General features: G+C 37.0%; 3 protein-coding genes across 3 annotated transcripts; all 3 read right to left on the minus strand.

The window, feature by feature from the left end:
* Positions 1-294: 294 nt before the first annotated feature.
* Positions 295-1878, minus strand: LOC101302164 (alternative oxidase 3, mitochondrial-like). Its single transcript, XM_004299704.1, has 4 exons — positions 1519-1878; positions 1239-1367; positions 549-1037; positions 295-414 (listed from the first exon to the last, which is right to left on the minus strand). Exons 1-4 carry the CDS (start codon positions 1792-1794, stop codon positions 355-357), a joined length of 954 nt encoding a protein of 317 aa, XP_004299752.1. The 5' UTR covers positions 1795-1878; the 3' UTR covers positions 295-354.
* A 571-nt stretch (positions 1879-2449) lies between these two features.
* LOC101301008 (alpha-galactosidase-like) lies at positions 2450-6864 on the minus strand. Its single transcript, XM_004299700.1, has 15 exons — positions 6522-6864; positions 5890-5948; positions 5719-5775; positions 5582-5616; positions 5232-5335; positions 4993-5068; positions 4825-4883; positions 4662-4727; positions 4453-4536; positions 4226-4290; positions 4029-4111; positions 3834-3924; positions 3661-3710; positions 2840-2980; positions 2450-2718 (listed from the first exon to the last, which is right to left on the minus strand). The coding sequence occupies exons 1-15, from the start codon at positions 6710-6712 to the stop codon at positions 2632-2634; spliced, it is 1248 nt and encodes a 415-aa protein (XP_004299748.1). The 5' UTR covers positions 6713-6864; the 3' UTR covers positions 2450-2631.
* A 1005-nt stretch (positions 6865-7869) lies between these two features.
* LOC101302750 (probable prefoldin subunit 1-like) lies at positions 7870-10266 on the minus strand. The gene is made up of 6 exons (XM_004299706.1): positions 10180-10266; positions 10045-10098; positions 9851-9956; positions 9720-9726; positions 9505-9589; positions 7870-8148 (listed from the first exon to the last, which is right to left on the minus strand). Exons 1-6 carry the CDS (start codon positions 10201-10203, stop codon positions 8035-8037), a joined length of 390 nt encoding a protein of 129 aa, XP_004299754.1. The 5' UTR covers positions 10204-10266; the 3' UTR covers positions 7870-8034.
* Positions 10267-10313: the final 47 nt, after the last annotated feature.

A 10313-nucleotide genomic window follows, 5' to 3' on the forward strand; every position in this document is an offset into this window, starting at 1 on the left:
ACACTTACATTCATCATTAACTGAGAGCAAAAATTTGATTAGAAAATTCGGTTTCGATCATCTGCAGAATAGTAGAATTGCAAAATGCCCTGTATGCATTTGGACCTGATACAGAAGCTTGAGACAAAGGCATTCTGAAACAATCATCACAAACTGTTGTAAAGACCTTGAGGTACAATCAAATCGAAATTAAGATTAATCGCATACATCTTACACTCTTATATCTATTTGAGGAACAATCGGCGTTACTGCGTGTACATCATAGAGTACGTACATTGATCAATGGTCATATACAAGATGGGTAGATTATATTAGGTAGAAATTGATCTTTAGATTTTCACATACAAGTCTTGCTTAGTGATAACCAATGGGAGCCGGTGCTTCTCTCAGTTCTTTTCCCTGAAATTGAATATCCTGCATTTGAAACACAGACAGCTTTGGTACTCATTATAGGCCTCAAAACTTTATGTCAAAGCAAAGCAAAGCTTATCTAGGTAACAAAATTCTAAGATTAGTACTAATGAGCATGGAAATGTAAAATTACTCACAGATGCGAAATGGTTGACATCACGATGGTGAGCTTCATCAGCACGAATCACAGTAATAACATCAAGAAGTCTTGCATCTTTAGGTAGCCTCCAGTAGTCGATGGCTATAGCAGGAGCCGGCACATTTTCAATTTTGCCATCTTCAATAGCCTTCAAATAATCTGTGTAAGATATTACAGCTTCCTCCTCCAGGTACCCAGTAAATCTATGTGCAATCTTGGGGGAAAGCAAATAGAACACAAAGAAGGCATTGAAGAACACTCCCTGCGCAGCCAGAACCAGTAGTCTCTCGTGCCACACGGGCTTCACGAGTTCCCCTACTGTCATAAGGTGCATCCTCTCATTCTCTGCTTCTTCAAGCAAAGCTTTGATCCAACCACCACTGTGCTCGAACCTCCGGAGAGATCTTAAGTGCAGCACCATTCCTCCCACCATGCCAGGGACACCTGCGACAGTTTCCAACATCATTGCGTGGCATCCATGCCGCTCCTGCAATTTGCACTTCATCACTTGAGAGATCATATTGCAAAGAAGAATATATGTTTCTAGTTTCTACCTTTGGTACAAGTGTACAACTGCAATCTGCTACTTAGTGCTCTATGGACTATGGCTGATTGATGATTGACTTCCAAGAATTAGACTGAAAATCCCAACTTCAAAAAGAAAAAGAAGCAACAAAGGTAAACTCACCTTGAAGTAAAGATCTGATAGAACTCGAAGAAACTTGACAGCCCTGAAGGCAACTCTGTCCTGAAAATTCTTGGGCACATGGTGCTTGCTCAGATCGATGGACGTGTCTGCTCGATAAGTATCCCATGGCTACGTTAATTCACAAAACCCAAATGTTCAAATATCAAAAATCCCTCTTTAAATTAGCTAAGATTAGTGATCATAAACACAATTAACAATTTTAATCATTGAGCTGCATAAACACAGTTAACAACTAAGTTTAATCACTGAGCTCTCTTACCTTGAAGCAATTCCACGGCCACTCAGTCCCATCCTCCCTAGTAATCTTGGGCCTCATAATCCCCCAGTAATTCGAAACCACCGTGCTATCCTCCACTTTCTTCACTTCACTCTCCTTCTCCTCTTTCTCAGCTGAAGCCGACCCCGTGCTCATCATCTTCCTCCACTGAAACTCCGCACTCTCAACATTCCTAGCTGCAGCAGGAGAAATGTACTGGTTCCAGCTCCGGCCACTGCGCAGACCTCCGATCACGGACCTCAACGCAACCCTATTCATCTCAAACTATTCAAAGTACGTCACCCCGAAATCTGCGATTGTATTTTTCTTTTGCTAACAGTGATTGCTTTCTTAGCTTGGTATGAGATTAATGAAGGTTTCTTACACCATTTTATACGGTGGAGTTTGGAGAACTTGACTGGGAAATAGTCAAAGTATTGGTAATAGTTTAGAATCAAGCAACCAGGAAGTTGATTTGACTAGTCTAACTCTTTTGTCCATATTCCGTGCATGTTGGAGTTCTGGAGAGTTGTATGGTCGCTGACGCTAGTGCGGTCAAATGGGTGGCGCGACCAAATTTCTTGCGACCCACGCCGGAGCCTGTGAGATTGAAACGTGTACGACCGCTGAGTTTCAAGGAAGTTTGCTGACTGGCGGCTATGAGAGGCTAAATTCTAATTTAAGTTTTCCTTTCACATATTATACAGGATAATCTAGCTCCCAAATTCGTGTATGCTGGAATTGTCCAAATAATTAGCTCCCATTCTTACGAACAATCTAGGAAGCTTGAAATGGTTCATAATTATGGACCGATTTCCAGAAGTTTGAACTACACTTGTCATTATTTAACATTTTACAACTATGACCGATGTCGTAGATCGAGTTGTTAAACAAAACAGATAAATCTTAAAAACACACATTTGAGTGTTCGTTTCTAGTTAACTTTATGAAATAATTTATTAGTTGTAGTACCCATAAACCAGAAATTCTGAGTGATGGAGTCACTAACTAAGTGTGTACTATAATTTATTTACATCCACATAACGAATGCAATGAACCCTAGTGTGTTGTATAACACTATAACGGATCTCCATCTTCCATGGATGTGCGAAGCAATTACTTGGGAGTTAGCACGTACATTTTGCAAGCATGGGACTCGAGATCGGCAGAGAGCTTTTCACTTACTGATGGTCCAGTTGAATGCTGCACAATCGAACCACATAGAACACGTTATATTATGAGAAAGAAGAAATATGAAATTGAGAGCTTGAAATTAAGCCTTGGTTCCTCTACTAACTAAATGTTGGGTAGTTTTATATCTGACCTCCCATAAATCTCTGGCTTCGACAACGGTTGCTGGTTTGAGGCCTATGTCGGACCAATGAGCTGTGACCGTAGCTTTTGAAGGACTTCTATTCCACAGAACTAATGCTACCCTGTTATCACTAAGAGGGCCAGCCCAAACCTGCAACATATAGCTTAATTTCACTTTCGCTTAAATTAGCTTTTTACGTGAGTTTACAAAATGGGAGAAGTTTAACTTGAACTGCTTCATTTATAGTGGAATGAATCTGATTATCTTATTTCTTAGATAACTGCTCGACCAAAATTAGGAACAAATCACGTCTTTTTTTATCTCCTTAAAATTTCAGTGGTGTTTTACGGTTATGTCTATAGTAACTTATTTTTATATTTTTGAGAATTTTCTATTACCTTGGTTTTTTTAGTAATTCAGAAAAAGCAGGCTTCACCAAAGACACCAAAATAGCGTCTCGTTTTCTAATAGTAAAGATTGAACGGAAAACTGATCAAAAACTGTATGCATGTAACATTCGAATGGTAAAAAGCTCCCTCCAAAATGCACAACTAATACATGCGCGCATACATGTTACATTGGTTTGCAAAATAGTTCAATGATCGAAATTTCATAAATAAAAGCAGTCAAATCGAAAAAAAAAAAATTAGTCGATCATGGCAAACATGAACTACATACATATTGCAGGCATATTTTTATTTTTTATTTTTAGGAGTATTTTGGTTGATTTTTGAAACACCTAATTGTTGAAAAATATGATACATGTGGTCATTGCATTACTAATTTAGATCTGGCATTGTCCATTGGGTACTATAGGATCAATTACTTACCTGCAAATCTGTACCACTCGTAACCTGTTTCCCTTGTGCTCCTAGTTTATCTGTTTCACAGATAAGATTAATTAAACAAACACTTAAGATCCAACTACATAGAAACATTGTTATTGTTGTTGTTCTCATCTTCTTGTATCTTTGTTTTGTTGTTTCATCAGATCATTTCTTACCTTGATTAACTGCAATGACTTCCTTGTTGCTTAACAGACTGAGAGTCGCATCGTCCATAGATCGAATATCACATCCAATTAACAGAGGAGCCTGTTCAGCGCATACGTAAATAGATATGCATGAGTCCAGATTAAGGGGGAAAAAACCAACTTGTGATTAAGTAGCTAATTTGGTATGTGTTACTGTCGTGCAACCTTAGCTAATGCCCAGATGCTGAAATGTGCACGATATTCCTCGAGAGTCATACCTCCATTTCCAACTTCAAGCATATCAGGATCTGGTATGAGGGGAGTAGTGCATCTCAATCATTAGGTATATTACGTTTTTTTCCTATATCTCTAAAAACCTTTTGCATCAGATATTTCAATTTTGGAGATTAATTATCACGTACCATTCCAACCTCCAGGTCCAGCGTATGATGCCCATATGTCATTTTGATCCGCACGAGATGTCATACTAGCATCGATAGAACATTGATGTTAAGTTTTCCACATATTATTGATAACAACATCATCTACGGCAACAATAAAGCTCAAGAAACACAAAAAGATCTATAGCAGTACGTCTAGAATCAGTTATACTTGAATGTGCTTGACGTATATATATGTTAATTTTCACCTATCCCAGTTATCAGAAATGTCTCCGGTTGTTCTCCAACTATTTCCAACACTGGCAGCCCAGGTTGCAGGGTCTTCTACTCCCCTAGAGATTGGCATTGATCAAAGAATACAATGTGAGAAGTCCATGCATGTCATACGCATTTTTGGTCTGATTATATAAGCATTTACTTTGTGGTGTAAGAAAAAAAAAGGGTAATTTAATCTCACCATTCACATAGGGAAAAGAAGATAGGCCTTGAGGAGTTCAGTAAAGCTTTACTCATTACTGGATACCTATTTACCAATAACACGGTCACGAACATTAGTACGTTATATGCAAGGAAATAATTTTAGATGATCAATTGGTACTTAATCAAAAGGCATCAAATACCTTTCCTTAGGGCTTGTACCGGTACTGTGACAATTATCATACTTCAAGTAGTCAATTCCCTATTTACAAGACAATTTTTCATTGGTGAAATCAATTCATTGGTTAAAGCAAGTAGTATCATATATCTAATTATATTAGTTATGCCCCAAAATTTGAGATGATACGTACCCAGGAAGCGAAAGTATGTGCATCTTGTTCCTCATGGCCTAGTGATCCGGGCATTTCTTTACTGCATGTTAGAGTTCTGTAGATTAAAAAACAAAGAAGAAATTAGCCACACACCACAACATATACTGATTACTGATTGTTAGCTCTAGAAGTTCTGGTAATTAATCTGACCAAGTTTGGCATGCAATTAGTTACAATTAGCCCAAAGAAATGTAATTAGTAAAGAGTAGAAAATCTACCCGGCATCAGAGTAAATCCCAAGCTTCAGCCCTTTGCTGTGGACATAATCTGCTAAAGCCTTGATTCCAGATGGAAATGCTGAAGATTTTGCAACCAAATTTCCCTGCCAAATTGTCCTCAAGAATGAGTGATATATATGCACAAAAAAGCTAGACTTTTACGCTTGAAAAAAATAAAATAAAATCCCTGCCAAATGATTTTGTCGAATTTGTGTACGTTGATCCATATAGATACAGAAACTAAAACATAATGGTTTATCATTGAACCACATTTTAGGAGTCTAGGAGAGGATGCAGACTTGCAGAGATGTTTGTATATATAAATGAAGTAGTAGCAGAAAATTAAGTACCTCAGAATCTCGATTCTGTTCAGCCCAGCAATCATCTAACAACGTGAAAGAGAAAAGTAGTTACTAAAACATTGAAGTTCTGTACTCGATATTACTAGGTGATGGACAAGATTTAAGGCTGCAAGTTACGTATGTACCTAAATTTATATATTCGTAGCCAAGTGCAGCAAGTCCTGTTGATACCATCGAGTCCGCTGTCAAAAAGTTTGAAATTAAGTAAAATGTTTCTCTGCATAAAATTCTACCACAAGTAAATCCGTTTGTAGAAATACTCAAAATGAATCAACTATATAAATATATATAGTTACCCGTCTCTTTGATCAATTTTTCTTCAATGTGACAGTTGAAGTGATTCCAACTATTCCATCTGCTCATCAATGATCAAAAACATAATATAATCATGCGAAAATAATTTCCACGTTTATTGTTCGAACAAATTGAATACTTAATCAAGACACTACATGTATATTGACAGTAACTCCAGTCTATACGCATCACTTTGGAGAAACTGTATGTACCAAACTCATTATTTGGCCATAATAAAGTCTAACATATCTACCAGTGGGGTTGTCTACGGTACTGGCATGTATACCATACACTCATTTTACCACTAACTGAATAAAAATGACAAGTTAAATGAGTAAAATTTACAACATTGACAACAAAATTACTACATTTGTTTTACACATTTACATATAATTAAACCAAGTTACTACAGTGACAACAAACTATTCATAAACTTGTAAATTATCTTAAGTTGAGTAATTATCTCTGATAGAACAAAAATTACCCAAATAATGATTATCTTTACCAAAACAACAACAAATTTGTTATCATATCGGTAAATGTAGGTATCACAAACATGTAAGTACCCTAGAAAATTCCATACGGTAAACTGAAAGTTTGAAAAGAAAAGTGCGTATCTTCACTACATACTTACCCCATAGGTGGTGTTAGACCTAGTCCATTGTCCAACAGGTTCCTTCTAATATGATCCTGTCCAGTACTGGATCTCATTAACTGCCGAGCAGCAATCGCGCAGTTGGTATTGAACACGAAAGAAATGCATATCGCGACCAAACCAGCCCGCAGCTGCCAAGAACATAACCAAGGAGCTGCTGCCATGACCATATCAGAAACGAACAACTAACTCTATACTGGAAGCTAACTGCTAGCTAAGGATATATTAGTAATGAAGGAATATAGAACTCCATGAACCAATCTGAACAAGCTATATATAGACAATACATTCTAAACTTGAACACTAGCTCTTGCTGTAGTAGCTAGTTTAATAGCAACTATTTTGGAGTTACATTAATCCACATGCATCTCAAGGCTCTAGCTAGCTAAATCTCTCTCTCTCTCTCTCTCTCTACTCTCTACTACTACTACTACTACTCTACTACTACTACTACGTACTACTACTACTACTACTACTACTACTACTACTACTACTACTACTACTACTACTACTACTACTACTACTACTACTACTACTACTACTACTACTACTACTACTACTACTACTACTACTACTACTACTACTACTTACTCTCTCTACTCTCTCTCTCTCTNTCTCTCTCTCTCTCTCTCTCTCTCTCTCTCTCTCTCTCTCTCTCTCTCTCTCTCTCTCTCTCTCTCTCTCTCTCTCTCTCTCTCACATGCGTGTACTACAAACACAAAGATATAAAATAGTGGTTAAGTTAATTTGCATTTCCAGATTTAAAGTGATCATATATGATCAGCTACTCCATTGTTAAAGGATCATTGTTATCTTGATGAGTTGGTGATATGGAATCATTTGCTTGGAACTTCGGAAGATTTCATATAAATTTTGTTGGTTTCTTGCAGACGCATATACGTGATCGACCTGGTACGTTGCATAGACATGGCTTTTGTCTTTGAGTTTCTGGCAGCTAGTACTATTTTGCTATACATGCCTCAGACTTTGGCTAGCTGATATGTAACTAATTAGCTGTAGAATATGATTTGGTTGCAGTAAATTTGAAGAGCGGTGATTGAAACAAGAAAAATAAATTTGTTTCTTTGGTTTGTTTTCAGAGCCGTACATACGTAACAAACGAGGAATGTATAGAAATGTTTGTCCAATTTGGTCGTTCTTCTGAGAGAGCATGATCATGTTTTAAGAATACAATTAGCATTAGGTTATCAACGCTATATTGTGCCACCCTTTCTCACTTGATAACAGGCTGTGTACCAAAATGGGTTATCTTATATGATCTTATACAGAAGAAAGAACTAACTTGTCCGAGTTGCTTCATGATCATGTCACCAAATATGATCCATCCACTACTAAAATTACGAAAAATTGAGACACTCAGTGGTCAAGGTAGTAGTAGAGATGAAAACCAGTTAATTCTACAAATGTCATGTGTTGTACAAATGAAACAAAACAAATTCACTGCAGAGAAGACTTTGAATAATCTGAATGTTTACATAACAGTCATGGACATTATCTGACGAGCAAGACCTGGATCCTGGTTCAATAGCTCCCTCAAGTTGGTCTCCACCTCTCCAATCTGTTTCTCAATGTATTCCTTTGAGGTCTGTAGAGGGAAAAAAAAATCAAATTGCTTCCACCAAAGTCCATATAAGAAAAACAGCATCATTATCTTTTAAAGTTTAGCGGAGTTGAATGTAACCAAGAAACAATCTACACCGTGACAAGGTCTTGAGTTCCTTTCTTTTTTCTTTTTCTTTTGATGAGAAACATGTTACTTAAATCATACATAAATGCAATCATAGAACAAGTCACAACCTAGAGCACTACAAAATCTTTAACCAAAAAGAATCCCACAACCCCACTTTCTTCCTCAGATATTTTCAAAAATCATTGTTCCACCTTAACATAGCAGCAGCAATCCCACAAAATTCCACTTATTTTTTTTCTTCAATCTCTCTCCCCCACAAGCATTTCCATGAACACAAAAATCAAGGATTCAACGCATCAAATTCATGAACATGATTCATGATATTGACTAGTGCATCACAGATTCACTTTATTGCTTGATTAGGTAAAGAGACTTACATAAGATTGGACAGGAACTTTGAAAAAGAAGAGATATATGAAATACCTAGGAATTATATATAACATGGCATATATACGTGTTGACATGGAATCATATTAACTAAGTTAACAAAATAGAAATAGAAAACGGCTTGAGCTGACTTAATACAAGTGTGCACACAGACAAGCCTATGTAACGCGATTAAAAACTCTCCTTCTTTCAAGAAACAAACATGATTTCAAAAGATGACCACACTTTAACCATTGACAACATGTCTTGAAGGCACAGACTTAAGATAAAGTTTATTATTTTATCCTAATTCCTAGTTCAGTCCTCCTATCACTTGTAATAAAGTAGCATTACAAGATGGTCAAAGCTTCACAACTTACAGCTTCAAGTGAAACCAGGTTACAAAAAAAAAAAAAAAAATAGTAACCAAAAAAACAAAAAATTGACACCGACTAGGAGACATCCTAGTGAGTTGGCAATCATAGAATAGTAGAATATACAATCCTTCAACCTCAACAGAACAGAATCAGAACTGTAAATCAATTACATTCATACATTTGAGTGGAAACTGATAAAAAAAAATATATATGATTGATTAATCAAAAACATTGTATGACATTGCAGTTATATATAGCACAAATTGCTTAGGTGGTTTACAGAATGCAAAAACATCCTTTTAACAAAAAGATTCAGAATGCCAAATAAGTTAGTAAATGAGGGCAACAGGTGAATTAGTGCGGGGTTTTCAAGTCCATGTACATATGGTTCCCTATTTCCAATACAACGAATACACAAATTTGATCCACAATTACATCTCAACTAGTAGTGGCATCTCCCAATAGGTACATTTAAGATCGAAAGATGTACAAGAAAGAAGAGGAATACCTGTAGCAAGGCAATTGCACTCTCACTATCCTGGAGCTTCTGTTCCTGTTCACTCACCAACACTGACTTTGGCTCTAAAACAAACCTGCTCGCCATAACTAACAGGGTTAGTACATCACACCATTTCATCTATGCATGTAATAGCTAGCTACCTCATCAAATCAACCATTCCTGAAATCCATTTAATAAAAAAGAACAAGCAATCCAACACTCACGTTCTTCCTGCAAAACAGATTTAAATCCAAACAAAACTATCAAATTCAATCTCAAAAACCCAAAAAAAACTAAAGGGTGCAAGTTTCATGGGGAAAGATTAAAACTTGAGACTCATTAAAAGTGAAGTTACCTATAGATTTGTAAGTATTAGCGTCTTCAGGCAAAGGGCGAATCTCCTCTAGGGTTAGAAAAGCACGCTTCTTTTCTCCTTCTTTGTTTCGCATCTGGTTCTGCACCTGAAAACCCATTTCAATTCTCCACTAAGAACTTGTGGGTTTCACCCTATTTTTCATGTTGAGTATTGAAGTGGGTCAGAAAAGAAACCTGCTTGAGTTTGGCCGTGAGCTCGATCATGCGACCTTGAATCTCCATGAAGGCCTGTGAAACATTGCCTTCTGGTTACTAGCTAGCGATCAAAAAACTGGAAAATCAAGAGAGAAAGATGAAAGAGGGACTTACAGCTCTGTTGGCTTCGTCGGCCATTTTTCAAAGGATTCTCTGCAAACTATGCTCTGTGCTGCGTTAGTGAATGAAATTAGAGTCGTCAGTAGGGACTGACTGATTTGGTTTCGTGGGTATTGGGTCGGGTTGGC

The sequence above is a fragment of the Fragaria vesca genome, linkage group LG5 (assembly GCF_000184155.1).
Source record: "Fragaria vesca subsp. vesca linkage group LG5, FraVesHawaii_1.0, whole genome shotgun sequence".
Classification (NCBI taxonomy): domain Eukaryota; kingdom Viridiplantae; phylum Streptophyta; class Magnoliopsida; order Rosales; family Rosaceae; genus Fragaria; species Fragaria vesca.